The 17574-nt window shown below is 45.4% G+C and overlaps 2 protein-coding genes across 4 annotated transcripts in view; both read left to right on the top strand.

Annotated features, from left to right (window-relative positions):
• The window catches only part of LOC111143940 (FYVE, RhoGEF and PH domain containing 5), a 120654-nt gene that overhangs the window by 69087 nt on the left and 33993 nt on the right, over positions 1-17574 (top strand). The window lies entirely within an intron of this gene.
• Positions 1850-2239, top strand: LOC111143942 (60S ribosomal protein L36a-like). The gene has a single exon (XM_022497978.1). It carries the CDS (start codon positions 1874-1876, stop codon positions 2174-2176), a length of 303 nt encoding a protein of 100 aa, XP_022353686.1. The 5' UTR covers positions 1850-1873; the 3' UTR covers positions 2177-2239.

Below are 17574 nucleotides of genomic sequence, written 5' to 3'. Positions count from 1 at the left end.
TGTGTGACAAGAGTTGGGAAATAGAAAGATCAGACAGGTCCTTTCCCAGGAGCTCTCTGGCCAGCAAAGAAGACAGATTAGAAAATGAGAAATTATCTGGAGCACAGGGGGAAGGACTGACAACCTGGGGAAATCATTCCCTGAGATGGTGACTTTTGGGATGAGTCATAAGGAGAAATGAGAGAAGAGGGTACAACAGAGATGTGGGAAGTGAGGGAGCATCAAGGGCATCTGCTCCCTGAGGTCTCTAAGCCATTTCCAGTCCCCTAGTAGTTTAGTATCTGATGCCACACTGTTCTGCATTGTTCACCACGTCTATCCAAGAACATCAGAGCTGGGAATGTCTATCCTAGACATATTGTCTGTGGTGACATAGAGGCCCAGAGAGAGTGACTGAGCCAGGGTGAACACCCTATACTCCCAGTGCACTGTCATGTGTTAATCCTGCATCTCTCAACTGCCTTCGGAGCTCTCTGTGGCAAGGACTTCTCTGGATGCAGCAGAGCCCCAGCACCAATCCAGGCCTCCTGCAGAATCCAGCTGAGGTCCCTGTCAGTGACATCACCTTAGTGTCGCATTGCAATGTGAGCAGGGGCCCCCAGGTCCCCAGAAGCAGGACAGAGCACTACTCTGATCTGTGTGCCCAGTGCCTCCTTTTTGCCTTTAGGATGAAAGGTTTGTGTTCATTATTAAACCCCAAAGCCCTCAGGTATGAAGTGTACCACCCTCTTAACACCTAGAAGATCTCTTTAGGAAGGGCAGGAAGAGTCACTCTCCTGTTTTTATTTTTGTTTTTTTCCTCTCTCACTTGCCTCTGAGCTGGCAGCATGACTGAGAGGCTGGGCTTTTTGTTTTATGACTTTGTTAAGAGGGTTTTAACTGGGAAACTTCCATCTGTGTTTGCACTGCTTCCTGCCAATTGGAAAGATGCTGAAACCACTGGTAATCCATAATAATATCCTGAGGAGGAAAAGAAAAAGAACCCATAAAAGTCACAACTCTTAAGCTAGTTTTGGGAAATTGTGGTCCAGAGCTCCATTTATGACGTCAGTGTGTATGGGGACAGAAGTGGAAGAAAAGCCCCAGTGTGACTCCAAGTCCTAGCCAGGGACATGAGTCCAAAAGAGACCCGTAAACTTCGAGACATTCTCCACCACTCCCAGGCTGGATCCATCTCTGAGTGCTCAGATTGGCAGGTTATCTCTCAGAATTCCTCCTTATAGATTTGATGGTATTAAAATCCCAAGGCTGCCCGGAGATGAGAAGGGCTGGTCATGCATTCTGAACCTTCCTAGCTAGAAGGTCCCTGGCTGCATTATGCTGTTTTGAGTGGGGATGCGGTGGCCTGTGGCCTTCTGTGTTTGTGATTCAACCTTGTACTTGTGAACTGGTAGACAGAACTAACTCAGGGATTACTAAAAGTTCTGGTCATCAGGAATTGAATCCTAATAAGCAAGATCCCATTTTTGCATAGCCTATTAACTAAAATTGGATTTTATATGTTTATTTATTTTATTTATTTAAGATTTTATTTATTTATCTAGGGGGGCTGAGTGGGAGAGTGGCAAGAGGAGAGGGAAAAGCAGACTCCCTGCTGAGCAGGGAGCCTAACTCAAGGGGCTCCATCCCAGAACCCTGAGATCATGACCTAAGCTGAGGTTAGCCACTTAAACAGATGAGCCACCCAGGCACCCCTATGTGTTTTAAATGTTTGTGAAAAAAGGCAAAAAAGATGCATCAACTGTACTTCAAAAAAAAAAAAAAAGATGTAAGAGTTTTCCATATATTTTAGATACTAGACCCTTGTCAAATATATAATTTGAAAAAAAAGAAAAAGAGGTGAGCTTTCCATGGCGATAGCACTCTCACGAACATGGTGAACGTTCCTAAACGGACTTTCTGCAAGAAGCGTGGCAAGCACCAACCCCACAAAATGACACGGTACAAGAAAGGCAAAGATTCTCTTTATGCCCAGGCAAAGCAGCATTATGACAGGAAGCGAAGTGGCTATGGTGAGCAGACTAAGCCGATTTTCCAGAAAAAGGCTAAAACTACAAAGAAGATTGTGCTGAGGCTTGAATGTGTTGATTGCATTTGCAGATCTAAGAGAATGCTGGCTATTAAGAGATGCAAGCATTTTGAACTGGGAGGAGATAAGAAGAGAAAGGGCCAGTGAGTCAGTTCTAAGCTTCATATTTTGTTATATCATGAGGACAATAAAATCTTGAGGTTATGTTCACTTCATTTGGTTGCTGTTGGTCTTTTAAGAGGGAAATAAACTAGTGCCATCAATAAAATTCTCCTCGTGGGGCAATTTATGCTTGGAAAAAGAAAAAAGAAAGAGGTGAAGAATATATGACTGAGACTGTATGTGGTCCACAAAGCCTTAAATATTTATGGTGTGGCCCTTTACAGAAAGGCTTTGCTGACTTCTGGTTTAAAGACTTCTTTCTGTCCTTCCAGAAACCCAGTCATAAATGCATTCATCCCCCTGCCCATCTATCTGTATAATCAAATTCTCGCCCAATCATGTAGCCAGCTTTTCAACCACGCATCTGTCCTTTAATCTATCTATGCCCCCTTATGCCATATCTGTGTTCCCGCTCATACCCTCCTTCAGTTCATCCACTATTCAGAGGTCTACCCATCCTTCCAGCCATCTACCCATCCTCCCATCCACCCATCTGCTCACCCACCCACTCACCTATCCATCCAACCATCCATCCACCTGGCTTATTCCTCTTGAATCGGACATCACAGGATTTTTACAGTGCCTGTGGCACTGAGATGGGCTTTCGAGCTCCAAAGATAAATAAGTCCTAGAATCTACCCTTGAATAAGTGTCTCTTATTTGTGGGGGAAAGAGTGGAGTGGGGAGGAGAAATAGGTGGACAGTTATGCTACTCCACAGTAAGTATAATTTGCACAATTATAGTTTTGTGCAAAATATGCAGGAGCATGGGGGAAGGGAGAGACTTATTCCCCTTTGGGGTATCTAAGAAAACTGGCAAAAGAAGTGCCCCTAAGATAGACTTTGAAGGACCCTGATGGAGGAGGCAGATGGTCAGCATGGAAATTCTCACAGACCTGAAAGTACATGATATGTCTGGAGAATGGTGCATCGTCACACATGGTTAGAACATGGATAAGTTTGGAAAGGCAGGTTGGAAGTGGAATTAGGAGTTGAATGATTGGTCCAAAAACCAAGTACCTGAAATGCCAGGCCATGGGGTTTATGCTATTTCTTATAGGTAGTGAGTCATTATAGACCTTGAACAGTAACATCCTGTGGATATCGTCAGTGCTGTGTTTTCTCATATTAAAAAAAAAAAAAAAAAAAATCCCTCCCTAGCAAGAGCTGAAAATTCCTACCATGGGTTCCTCCTTTGGCCTAAGGCATTGAAGCCCTTTTCAGAAGCCAGTCTGCCAATAGGGAGAGGTAATCCTGGAAGTTATCACCATCTGATTCCCCAAGAGAGGCCCCCTCCCCTAAGAGGCCCATCAGACATGATCTGATCCCTCCCACCTACCTCTCTTGTGCTGCCTCCTACCACTTTCGTTGTTCGCTTCAGCAACTCTGGGCCTTCCCACTCTTCTTCACATACTACAGATGCATTTCCATTGCGTGACTTTTCACGTGCTTTTCTGCCGCTGGAATGTCCTATCCCTGATCTTCTCATAACCAGTTCCTCCTTCTCATTCTGCTGTGGGCTCAACGAAGTGGTGCCCAAAACTTTGTGGCAGAACAACCATGTTATTATGCTTGCAAATTCTCTGGGCCAGAAGTTTGGGCCAGGCCAGGTTGGGAGAGTATGTCTCTGCTCCCCAGTGTCTGGGGAGGACTTCAAGACCAAGGGAAACTTGATGGCCAGAGGTTAGAATCACCCCAAGTGTCATCTTTCATGGCTGATGGTTAGTGCTGGCTATTTTCTGGGACCTCATTTGGGCTGTTGACCAGAACACTTACTTGTGGCCTCTCCATGTGGTCTCTCTGCTTGGGCAAGTTTGGGCTTCCTCACAGCATGGTGGCTGCATTCCGAGACTTGGTGTCCCAAGAGAGAGCCAGGAGGAAGTTCGTGGCATTTTTACATTCCAGGCTTCAGTCATGTAGCACCACTTATATCATACTCTATTAGTGGAGACAGTCACATACGTCTACCCAAGTTCAAGGGAAGGGGATAGTTTCCAGTATCAATGGGAGAAATACCAATGTAATACCATTACATTGCATAATGACCATGTGAGATAGGAGATATTGTTATGAGCCATTTGGGGAAAATATAGTCTGGGTCAACTGGAAATCAATTGGTCAAAGCTCGGTTCAACTCAGTGGCTGTGCTTCTTATATGTTGATTCTGGGACCCAGGCTAAAGGGACAGTAGGCAACCAGGGAAGGCCCTTCCCATGGTGATGGCAGGGAATAAGCAGAAACACCAGAGGTCTTCTGAGATTCAGTCTCATGACTGGCCTATCATCACTTCTGCCCACATCCCATTGGCCAAAGGAAATGCCATGCCCTTGCCCAAAGATGGGCAACTGAGTTGTCTCTCTCTCGCTTCCATTCTGTCCACTTTGCTTCATTTATTTAGGGGCCGTTCTCAGGGGCTTATTTACTGTCTTATCTCCCTCACTAAACTCAGAGTTCATTGAGGGCAAAGAGCTTGACTGGTCCCATTGCCAGTGTCTTGTGAGGCCTGGTACACCATCAGGGCTCAGTAAATATCTGATGAATGAGTGATGGTGGGGTTAATCCTTCCATCAGTCTTACCACTTTTTCAGTCAGAAATTTTTCCCAATCACCTCTAATGTGCTGGGTACTGGGTACTTGCCCTTCAGGAACTGACAGTCTAGGAAGGAGACAAGCACAAAAGGGACAATATTAGCACAATGATAGGGATGTACTGAGCCTGAGAAGTTCAGAGGAGGCCCCCATCCGAGTCTTCTGGAGGCTGGAGAAGGATTCCCAGAGGAAGCGTGTCTAAGCTGAGACCTGAAGGATGGGGAGCAGTCGGCCAGGTGAGGAAGCTTGTACCTGGCAAGAGGATTTGCATGTGCAAAGGTCTGGAATCCAGTTAGAAACTGGCATCTTTGGGAGCTGAAAGAAGTGTTGCATGGCTGTGGTGTGTGCATGAGTGACAGAGTGGTGAGACGTGAGGGGCAGAGTGGGCAGGGCCCCATAAGTCGTGTTGGGGGTTGGGTTTGATCCACTGAATGTCTGTGGGGAGGCCATTGGGTGATTCCAGTAGAAGGTGACACTGGACTGGAGTACTGTGGGCAGATTGGAGGGTGATGTGCTTGGTGATTGCTGGCTGTAGGGGGCGGGAGAGGGGTCCAGGCTGACCTCAGATATCTGACTTGCTGACTCACCAGAGCAGCAAATGTTGGAAGGGGTCAATCTAGACACAGGGTGATGAGGAGTTTAGTGTGGGTTCTGTGAAGTGTGAGGGGTGGGGAAGGACATCCCAGTGATCTGCTGGGCACAGGATGTTCACCAGAAGTGATTAAGTGTGGAGATATCAACTGAAGGCCCGGAAGTGTCCTGGAGTTCCCTGAGGGAATGTGTGGGATGGGGAGGAGGCTTTCAAGCACCGGGGGCCTGGCAGGTTTTCGGTTTTGGGGGGGTGGTTTGTTTGTTTTTTGGTTTTTGTTTTTTAATTTATTTGAGAGAGAAAGAGAATGTGCAAGAATGGGAGGAGGGGCAGAGGGAGAGGAAAAAGCAGACTCCCCACTGAGCAGGGAGCCCAAGGACAAGAGCGAGGATGATGATGACAACAAGGCAGGGCTCAATTCCAGGCCCTGCGGCTCCATCCCAGGATGCTGAGATCATGACCTGTGCTGAAGTCAGACGCTTAACAAACCAGCCACCCAGGTGACCCGCCTGGCAGGTTTTTGTGAAAGGGTCAGATGGACTAAGGGAGGAGTATTAGGAGAACACAGTGCAGAAAGGCAGATGAGAAGCTTCTCAGATCCTCCCTGAATCTGTCCTTTGATAGCACCTCCCTGATGGTGGTGGTAGCCGCCTGAAAGGGCATCAGGAGTGCCCAGGACAGAGCCAGATTTCTCAGACTGCTTGGAGGAACAGGACAGCCCTCCCTTAGCACTACATGCATGTTTAATTCAACCATGGCCTTGGTGCTGACAGAACTGGGGCAAGAGCAGGATCTAGAGGGACTCAGTGTCAAATTTATGAGTTTATCTGAATTGGTGCTATCAGTTTGCCTCCTATTGCTGTCCCCTCTTTCCTCTCCAAGACAGCTCTGGCTTCTCAGCACAGCCAGTGTCCAGTATACCTGGACACTGGTGCCATAAAGGAGAGCGAGCGGCATGGGCATGTTGACCTTCTGTTGTGTGCTTGACAGTTCACATACGTTATGTCATTTAACTACGCACACTCTGTACTCAGTAAAGAGTTCTCAGATGGTTGAATGAGTCCAAAACTGAGTCTCAGAGAAAATGAGTGACTTGCCCAAGGTCACACAGCCAGTAAGAAGTAGGGCCAGGGCCATATGACTCCAGAGCCCTGAGAAGGGGAGGAAACAAACAGAAGTAGAACAGTCTGTTTAGGTGTAGGGAGCATTAGGAGGGGGCAATCAGTGTGAGCAGGAGGAACGAAGTCAGGGAAGGCTTCCTGGAAGAGAGGATGTTGAGATGGCATTGATGGACAGAAAGTAGAAACAGGCCTTCCGGGGGATAGAAGCAGCAGGAACAAGTGGACAGAGTGGACAGAGTGGAGGGTTTGGGGGTGTGGGGTTTACAGGAAGTGTGACTGGAAAGCTGGTCTTCAAGGAAAGCCTGAATATCATGCCCCAGGGCCTTTCAGAAGGGAGGTAGAAGAATTTGGGAGCCCTGAGGACTTGAGCAGGGCAGATGCAGTGAAGGAGTTTGGGGGAAGGTTGGTCTGGTGGGTTGGATGGGAGGGGGTGATGCTGGGGAACCAAGAGGTTAACCCAGGCCAAACTCCTAGATGGCCTCAAGCTGGGGAAGTTGTGTGGATCTAGGAAGATTGTGTGTCTGTCTCTTACTTTTATCTTTGCGCCCATGTCCGCAGACAACATTAAGAAGTAAGTCTTAATTGAGTGGGGAAGGCCCTGTTTCTGAGTTCTTGCAGGCTCTCCCAGGGCACAATCAATGAACTCATTGATCTTTGTGGACCCAGAGAGAGACGGATTTCCGTTCAGTGTGAGAAGATGTGCTTTCTTTCCATTTGAATTGCCAGGGAGGGGGGTGAGCTCTCCGTACTGGGAAGTGTGAATGTAGTAGCTCTTGGGGAGTTCTCAGGAAAGGGGTTCCTACCCCAGGTGTGTGGGGTTCAAGAAATTCAGTTCAAGAAAAGGAATTGCTGTGTAACCCTGGAAAGTCTCTCTCCCTTTTAATTCTTCACCCTGAGATGGCCAGTGGGACTCAGACATTTTTGGCCATGGAAGCTTGTCTTCAAATGGAATTTTACCTGGAACCCCGATATGAAGACTAGCTAAAAGGAGAGATGCTTTGGTTCAAAGGTGGGTGGAGGCCAGAGTTTGGGCCCTGCCTCTACCTCCCTTAAGGTACCTCTGCCTGCCTCCCTCCTGGGGCTCATGGAGCACAGTGTGAGAAATAGTCGACCAAGAAAGTGGTTTTCCCAATGGGGTCCCCGAACCAGTGGCACCAGCATTACCAGGGAACTTATAAGAAATGCATATTCTTGAGCCCCACCCCACAGCTGTGAGATCAGAAACTCTGGGAGTGGGGCCTGGCCATCTGTGTTTTAATGAACCCTCCAAGTGATGCTGATGGGCAGTACCATTTGAGGCCCACAAACAGATGATGCTGTAAGGTCCCTTCAGCACGAGTTCTTTGTGATTCCCTGTCCCTTCAAGACAAGCATCCTCTAGAACACTGGTCCCTAACCCTGGTTGTGCAGGTAGCCAGAAGCTTTAAAAGAGATGGTTTAAAAACATTCATTCAGCACACTTATGAACAAAGCTCAGTCAATCTAAGGGTGAAACTTAAGTGAATGAGACACAGTCTGCTCTCTCCATAATTGGAGAGAAGATAACAAACATACAGGGTAAGGACATAGCCTGACAATGCAAAATTTTGCAAAGCCATTGCTTTTCAGGCTGGGATACACATAACCCTGCCTGAGGAATGTAGTAGGTGTCCAGCAGGACACTTTTCTAAGAGCTTCTGCTTTGCTTTAGATATATATTTTTAAGTAAATTAAATCACACATGGATATATTTTAGAGAATAATGTAAAACATGCCTTAATTCATAAGCTAAAATATGAGACTTCAGAGATTTTCTGAGATCGGGGTGGTTCCCTTCAGGCTGTGACCCCAGAGTTCTGGAGGCTGTAGACTGACTGCTGAAGTAGCCCAGGAGAGCTTCATGATGGAGGTGGCATTTGAAGCAGCTTGAAAAGATGAACAAGATATGGATTAGATGCCAGAAGCACAGAACAAAGACACAGAGGCTGGAAAAGAGGATTCCTGTAAAGCAGTGGTGCTCAAAGTGTGATCCCATGACCAGCAGCAGCAGCAGCATTACCTGGGACCATGGGAGAAATGAAAATTATCCAGCCCCATCCCCAGCCTCCCAAATGGAAGCTCTGGAGGCAGGCCCAGCAATGGGGGTTTGAATAAGTCCCACAGATGATTGTGAAGCATGCTCATCTTGGAGAAGTCCTGGTATGCAGAGTGAGCAGGTGTGGAGGTAGGTTGGACCATGAACTCCAGGCCCAAGAGTTTAACTTTAAATGAAGGGCTTGGAAGAGACACAAGGCAGTGGGGGAAAGCAGCCCTTGTCTTCCCTCACCCAGGGACCTCAGAGAGCAGCTTTCTTTTTTAAAAAATGTTTTGTAACTTACATACAGTTACATGCACAAATCTTAAGGGCAGGGCTTAAATTTTTCATGTGTGTGTGTATGCATGTGCATGCACTTGTAACTACCACTCAGAATATTTTCACCATCCCAGAAGATGCCTCTGTGCCCCCCTCCAGTCCATGTCACCCACCAGAGGTTACCACTATTTTGCTTTCCACCACATTTGATTGGTTTAGCCTGTTGTTGGACCTCATACGAATGGAATCGTGAATTACGTATTCTTTTGTGTCTGGCTTCCTTAGCGCAGCGCAATACGTGAGATTCATCCAAGTATTCTTCTGTGTGGATATACCACCGTTGGTGTATCCATCCCCTTGTTAATGATCATTTAGCTCGTTTCCAGCTCGGGCTCTTATAAAGCTGCTGTGAATGTTCTCACACATATCTTGAGGGAAAACATGAGCAATCATTTCTCCTCAGTATCTACCTAGAATGGAATTATTGGTCATAGAGTAAGCACAGATCCAGCTTTTATTAGGAACTGCTAAATAGGTTTTCAAAGTGGTTGAAGCGATACATACTTCCGCCTGCAACATCTGGGAGTAATGTTCCTCATGCTGCGAGTACACTGGTATTGTCAGTCTTCTTACTTGTGGCTGCTCATGGTGGTTTCTCATTGTGGGTTTAGCTTGCTTTTCCCCTATGGTCGATGAAATTGAGTATCTTTTCTGTTTATTAGCCATTTGGAAAATTTGAAGTCTTTTGCTTATTTTTAAATTGGGCTATCTGTCTTTTTCTTACAGATCTGTAGGGAATTCCTTAAATATTCTGGACACAAGTCTATTTTCAGATACGCGCACTGTGAATATTCTCCCAATCTGTGGCTTCCCTATTTCCATTTTTTAATAGCTTAGTTGAGATGTAAATCTCGTTCCATACAATTCATTCATTTAAAGTGTAAAATGCAATGGTTTTTAGCATGTTCAGAGCTGTGTAATCATCACGACAGTCAATTTTGGCACATTCTCATCACCCCAGAAAGTAAGTGCAGTCCCCTAAGCTGTCGCTCCCCATCAGCCCACCCCAGCCCTAGGCACCCAGCTATCTAGTTCTGTCTCTGTAGATTTTCCTGTTCTTGACATTTCACATAAACCGTACCCTTTTGTCATCAGTGTCTTTCACTAGTATAATGTATTCAAGGTCGTCCACATTGTCGTATGTCTCAGTACTTCATCCCTTTCCGTGGCTAACATTCCGTTATGCGGATAGACCACATTTTGTCTATCCATTCATCAACTGATGGACATTTGAGTGCTTCCCACTTTTTGACTCTTCTGAAAATGCTTCTGTGAACATTCATGGATAAATTCTTGTAATGAACATATGTTTTCCATTCTCTTAGGAATACACCGTTAAGTGCAATTGCTGGATCATACAGTAACTTTTTAACCTTTTGAGGAACCACCAGCTGTTTTCCAAAGTGGCTGCACCATTTTAGATTCCCACTAATAGTGTGTGAGTGTTCCAATTTCTCCCACCTCCTTGTAGGACTTGTTTTTATCTGTCTTTTTTGCTATGGCCATCCTGGTGGGTACAAAGTGGGATCTCACTGTGGTTTTGATTTTGCATTTCCCTAATGACTAATGATGTCAGACATCTTTTCATGTGCTTCTTGGTCATCTGTATATTTTCTTTGGAGAAATGCCTTCAAACCCATTGCCCATTTTTTAATGGGTTATCTTTCCATTGTAATTCTGCATACAAGTCCCTTATCAGATCTGTGATTTGCAAATATTTCCTCTCATTCTGTGGGTTGTCTTTTCACTCTCTCAAGAGTGTCCTTTGAAGCATAGAAGTTTTTAATTTTGGTGTAATCTAATTTGTTTTCTTTTGTTGCTTGTGCTTTTGGTATCATATCTAAGAAAGCTTTTCTAGTCCCAAATCACAAAGATATATTCCCATATTTTATTTAAAGAGTTTTATAGTTTTAGCTCTTACATGTAAGTGTTTGATTCTGGGTTAATTTTTATAGATGGTATAAAGAAGGAGTCCAGATTCATCCTTTTGAATATGGATATCCAAATATCTCAGCATCACTTGTTGAAAAGGCTTTTTTCCCACTGAATTTGCTTGGCACCCTTGTTAAAAATCACCATAAAGGGCGCCTGGGTGGCTCAGTGGGTTAAAGCCTCTGCTTTCAGCTCAGGTCATGATCCCAGGGTCCTGGGATCGAGCCCCACATCGGGGCTCTCTGCTTAGCAGGGAGCCTGCTTCCTCCTCTCTCTGACTGCCTCTCTGCCTACTTGTAATCTCTGTCTGTCAAATAAATAAAATCTTTTTAAAAAATCACCATAAACATTTCTGGATTTATTTCTGGGTTCTTAATTCTATTCCCTTGATCTTTATCTCTGTCCTATGCCAATAGCATGTAGTCTTTTTTTTTTTCCTAAGATTTATTTATTTATTTGAGCTAGAGAGAGAGAGAGAGAGAGAGAGAGCAGGGGAGGTCCAGAGGGAGAGAATCTTCAAGCAGACTCCCCACTGAGCAGGGAGCCCAACATGTGGCTCAGTCTCATGACCCATGAGATCCTGACCTGAGCTGAAACCAAGAGCCAGACAGTTAATCAACAGCTACCCAGGCACCCTGATACCATACAACCTTGATTCCTGTAGCCCTCTAGTAAGTTTTGAAATAAGGAAATGTGAGTCTTCCAACTTTGTTCCTCTTTTCCAAGATAGTTTTGGCTGTTCTGGGTCCCTTATATCTCCATGTGAATTTTAGAATCAGCTTGTCAGCTTATCCTAAAAAAAAAAAAAAAAAGGGCAACTGAGATTTTGATGGGGGTTGAGATGAATCTGTATATCACCTTGGGGAATATTGCCCTGTTAACAGTATTAAGTTGTGAATATGAGACATCTTTTCATTTATATAGGTCTTCTTTAATTTGTTGTTTTTTTTTTTTAGAGAGGGGTAGGGGCAGAGGAAGAGGGAATCTTAAATAGGCAGCACCCAGTGCGAAGCCCTATGTGGGACTGGATCTCACAAGCCTGAGATCATGACCTGAGCCAAAATCAAGAGTCAGGTGCTTAACTGACTGTGCCACCCATTCTTTAATGTCTTTAATTTCTTTCAGTGATGTTCAGTGACGCCCATTCTTTAATTTCTTTCAGTGATGTTTTGTTGTTTCCAGAGTACAGGTTGTATGCTTTTGTTAAATTTATTCCTAAGCATTTTATTATTTTTCATCTTACTTTTTCCGTGATTTTAAACTTCTGTATGTCTATCTATCTATCTATCTATTTTAAAGATTTATTTATTTTAGTGAGAGAGTGAGCACAGGTAGGAGGGGCAGAGGGAGAAGGAGAGAGAATTTCAAGCAGACCCCACAATGAGTGTGGAGCATGGAGCCCGGCACAGGGCTCAATCTCACCACCCTGAGATCATGATTTGAAAGTCAGTCCCTCAACTGTGCACCCAGGTGCCCCGAACTTCTATTTAAAAATAAATTCAATTTTGGGGCACCTGGGTGGCTCAGTGGGTTAAGCCTCTACCTTCAGCTTGGGTCATGATCCCAGGGTCCTGGGATCGAGTCCTGCATCGGGCACTCTGCTCAGTGGGGAGTCTGCTTCCCTTCCTCTCTCTCTGCCTGCCTCTCTGCCTACTTGTGATCTCTGTCTGTCAAGTAAATGAATAAAATCTTTAAAAAATAATAAAAATAAATAAATTCAATTTTACAGAAAAGTGACAAGAATAGCAGTAGTACATAGAACAACCAAATTCCCTTTTTCCATATTCAATCTGTTAACATGAAGTCCAATTTATTTCTTTTTCTGTATGGCTCATACTTTTTATATACAGTTTAAGAAGTCTAGGGACCCCTAGGTAGCTCAGTTGTTTAAGCTTCTAGCTCTTTATTTCAACTCAGGTCATGATCTTGCAGTCATGAGATCGAGCCCCACATTGGGCTCTGAGCTGAGCGTGGAGCCTGCTTAAGATTTTCTCTCCCTCCCACTCTGTCCCCGCTTCCTCTTCCTCCCTCTCTTAAGAATAAAAAAAGTCTTTGTGTGCCCCGACACAGAATTGTTTTCAGGGTTCCAAAGTACCCTCCAGTGACTGACCAGGCCAGGTGAAGCCATGTCTCCTGGATAGCTCATGGCCTGCCAGTGCATGTTTGTGGTAAATGTGGGTCTTGGTTGAGTTTGGTGTGTGTTTGGCCAGATGGGATCCCAGTGAGTGCACTTGACTTTTAGCAGCAACATCAGTGGTTTGACATTCTGACTACCCACCAATTTTTTAGTCCAGAGGATGGAGATGCTGTGCTGCCCAGAAAACTCAGTAGTAGGTTTGGAAAAGAGAAAAAGGGGCCAAGGGACTAAGCCCTGCATAGGAGGTCCCTACTTCCACCACCCCACCCACAAGCCCAGGACAGAGTTCTGAGAACCTGTGAACTCCAGGAAACTTGTCGGGGCTCCAGAGCCAGAGATGCAGTCCTCACACTCAGGCCTCTCCACCAGGCTGTCCTATGGTCTCTGCGGTTGGATAGGAGCCCTGGCCATCACTCTGGAGAACTGGGTTCTCCACTTCCTTGACCTGAGCAAGTCACTTCCCTGTCTGTGCCCATCTGTAAATGTGGAATTGGCAAGGAACAAGGGAAAGAGCCGAGACTTTGGAATCAGGTTGGCTTTGGCTTGAATCTTGCCATCTTAGTGGCTTTGGGCAATTTATTTAACCCCTCTGGACCTGATTATTTTATTGGCAAAAGGAAATAATACTGCCAAAGTGAAAGGGTTGTTCTGAGGACTAGATGGGAAAGTGACTGTACAGTGTTGAGCTCAGATGGCGTGCAATGTTCGGTATATGTTGACTGTTGTGTTGCTCACTTTCCCTGGCCTGGGTGCTGGGGTTACAGCACCTCAACCTAGGGGAGAAGGAAAGCATAAAAACAAATCATCCTAAAACATAGCAGAAGGCAATGTGCACAAACTCTGTGAAGAAGGTATTTGTATCCCAATTTAGCAAAGGAGAAAATTGAGGTCCATAGAGATGAAGTGACTTGCCCAAGGTCACACATACGCAATTGTCCAGGTAGACAAGGACTCATTTGTGTTCTCTAGGCGTTGGCTTGGAGCCTAGAATCTCTAAGGCTGGAACAGGAGCTCCACAGGGATCTGGGAAGTGAACACGGTAAGAAGGTGGACTAGATGAGGAAATCCTAGAGCCCAGAGGGGGTTTGGACTGGACCCTGCAGGCATTGGGCCATTCAGTTCTTCTTCCTTAGTATCTCTCATCCATCCCCTCTCTCCATCCCCATGGCCACCATTGGGTCTGGGCCTCTCTCCTGGACGACTAGAACAGCCTTCTCACTTGTCTTGCCCTCATTCTGGCCACCTCCAGTTTGTTCTCCCAACAAAGTAAATTTTCTAAGATAGAAATTTGATCCAGTAGTTCCCTGTCACCCTGGAATGAAACCCAAGTTCCTTTAAAAGCCTGCAGGGCCCTGTGGGATGGGTTCTCTGTATGATCTTCCAGTGCCATCATAATAATATAATAATAGTGCCATCTAATCCTATACATTTCCTGCAAGGTGCACACACACACTGTACCCAAGACATACTCAAGTTACTTCCTTCTCCACCTCAGGGCCTTTGCACATGCTGTCCCTCTGCCTGAAACAGCCCCCTCTTATCTCAGTGGAGGTGTTGCCTTTCTGGCATGCTTTCTGAGAGGTAAGCCATGTCTCCCTTGTGGCTAGCTGTGGATCCTATGCTTTTCTCCATCACAGCACTTACACCTCTGAGTAAAAATTGTGGTTTCACTCCTCTTTTTCTCTAGATTGCAAACTCTGAGGGCAGAATAGCATTTCCTGCTTTCACTCTTTCCTCAGGGCTTCATGCAGAACAGTCAGTCAGAATATATGTTGAATGAATAAGGGGATAAAAGTCGGGTATCTCCTACCTCCTTTCTTCTTCCGTCTGAGAGACCCTGGGTGTAGTAATGGCCAGAACTGTTGAGACAGCAGAAACCTTTTAGGGAGTGATGGATGGTGTGGCTGGCACTTGGCACTGCCAGCCAATGCATGAGTTTTAAGAACGGATGTTTGTGGCGAGTCCAATTATGCTCTGGTTTTTGAAATGAGTCATGTTGATGATGGCCATACTGCCCGTTGGGACTGAGTCAATTTAGTGAGAATTAATTACAGATGAGAAACTAGCTTGCAGAGCAGTTAATATTTCAGTTCCCTGGGGTCCAATGCACATGCAGCCATCAGTCTTGTCTTTGCTTGTCCTTCCTTCTCTCCCTCGCCTTCACCCTCTTTCCCTTTATGTGCTGGTCTGGACGGCAGAGTGACCGAATTATGATCTTGGCTTCCCTGTGGCTCACTCTCCTTTTCCATTAATTAAAGGTCTTTCAGTCAGTCAGTAGTCAGTGAGTAATATAAAACTCCTCTGTGTCACATGCTCTGTTGGACTTTAGAAACACAGCAGGAAACAAAACAGATGTAACCCTGCTCTGAAAATGTCATAACTACAATATAATCACAACTGCCATGGGGACAGCACTTCACAGTTTACAAAGTAGTTTTAAATGTAAGGATGAGCCTCTCAGCAGCCTTGTGCTGTGCTTAGTGGTACTGTTATCCCCATTTTACAGGTGAGGAAACGGAGGCTCATATAGGTGACAGCTTATCCACAGTCATCAACTGCTCTTCTGGTGTATCCGAGCTTAAACCTGGCGCAGAGCCAATAACAATGTGTTGAAAGTCCTGTCAGCCAGTTGCCCAATCAAGAGAGATTACTGTCTACATCAGGATGTTTTCTTTCTTTCTCTGGGATGCCAAGGCTGAGAAGAACCTGCAGGGCTGGAGGCTGGGTCCTAACCATGGAGACTCATAAGGAAGAGTGGGAGGGTCCTCCTGCCCTGTGTCAGCAGAGAAACCCCCACTCCAGGTTCAGAACAACCCCAGTGTCCCAGAGCCAGCTGTGGGCGGAAATAAGAACTAAACACCACCTCCCCCTACTTGCCTCTCACTTGTAGATGACACTTTCTCCACCCCCTGAAACATGCTTTCAGGAAAGGCTCTGGAAGCTTAGGTGCAATGGGATTTGGTTTCTAATTAGAGCTCTAGCATGTGGCATCCACTTAAGGACACACATGCCTTCAGCCAGAGAGTCTCTTCATTAGTTCAAGACTCAGCCCCAAGTTTCTGACCTCAGTGATGGGACTAGAGGTGTCCTGAGACCTTCAAATTGCACTTGACTAGGGCTGATGAGGGCCGGCCTCAGGAAAAGCCAGCTCATTCTCCCTCCTTGGAACCACAGGCCAGGGTGAGCCACCCTCTCCTAATCCTTCCCCCCAATTCCTGGCAGAACAAGTTGCAGCAGCAGGAGGTCAGCTTCAGACAGGATGAGGTGTTCAGGAAGTAGAGACCTTTGTAACCCCCACATCTGGTGTCCTCTGTCTGACGACAGCCTCATTACAGATACTGGAGGAGGGGAGGACGCAGGAGAATGTGCTGCCTCTCCCATTCTCTGTCCTGCTCTCTCCGTCAGTCCCTTCTCCCCTATCTCTCTCCCCTCCGTCGTTCTCTTTCTCTCTGCTTTCTCATTTTTCTTTCTCTTTCCCCTTGTCCCTCTCTCTGACCCTGACCTACCTCCCTGCCTTTTTTTCCTAGCCCTCCCCTTCTCCTGCATTCCTTTACTGTGAGAGAACATCAGTAGGACTTCCTGGAGGAGGGGCTGCTCATCCTCTCTGGCATTTTCCCCTTTCAGATCTCAGTGTAAAGAGACCATTCTAGCAATGAAAACCGTTCAGCAGTGGAATTAACTGTCTTGCTCAGCAGTGAGTTCTCCATCAGGGAGGCAATCAAACAAGGCAGTGTGGTCATCTTTCCTAAATATTATAAAGGTGATTTGACCTTTATTTGGACTGGATCACATGACCTCTGATGCTAAAGTTTTTCCTGATGAGCACTGCTCCACAATTTGAGGTGGTTTCAGTATATTCCATACATTTAAAACTACAGAGCTCTGGTTCATGCAAGAGCAGGTATATTTGAAGATAAAAACTTTTTCTTGTGAGAAAAATGTTTTGCATTTGTTATCATTTTAATGTTCATTCAATTTAGTTGAATTTTTAAGTAATTAATCATAATACAGAAATTTTAGAAAACAGGGAAGAAAAAAATCATTCCTAATCTTAGAGCCCTGATACAACTACTATTTACATTTTGATTCATTTCCTTTTAGCTTTTTCCTTTGTTTCTGTTTTACAGGACTATGTTAAGGTAGAAAGACAACTTTGTATCCCTTCTTGATTCCTGGCTCTAGGACATGAATATCTGTACATAGTCACCATCTGTATCATTTTCAGTGACTGCTTAACACACCATAGAGGAGTTGCCTGTGATTTCTTTAGCCTTTGTTTTATTTTTATTTATTTATTTATTTATTTATTTAAGATTTTTATTTATTTATTTGACAGACTGAGATCACAGGTAGGCAGAGAGACAGGCAGAGAGAGAGAAAGGGAAGCAGGCTCCACGCTGAACAGAGAGTCCGATGTGATGCAGGGCTCGATCCCAGGACCCTGGGATCATGACCTGAGCCGAAGGCAGAGGCTTTTAACCCACTGAGCCACCCAGGCACCCCTAGCCTTTGTTTTAAAGCAACACAGTGCATGAACCTTTTCAAAGATGGATAATGGTAGAGCACTGTATATTACTTCAAAGAGGGGATTACCCGAAGAGCATGACCCAAGTTCAGGAATGA

The sequence above is a fragment of the Enhydra lutris genome, unplaced genomic scaffold (assembly GCF_002288905.1).
Source record: "Enhydra lutris kenyoni isolate GAN:26980312 unplaced genomic scaffold, ASM228890v2 scaffoldscaffold10, whole genome shotgun sequence".
In the NCBI taxonomy this organism is placed as follows: Eukaryota; Metazoa; Chordata; class Mammalia; order Carnivora; family Mustelidae; genus Enhydra; species Enhydra lutris.
The sequence above is the reverse complement of the archived record's forward strand: the minus strand, read 5'-3'. Positions and strand labels throughout refer to the sequence as shown.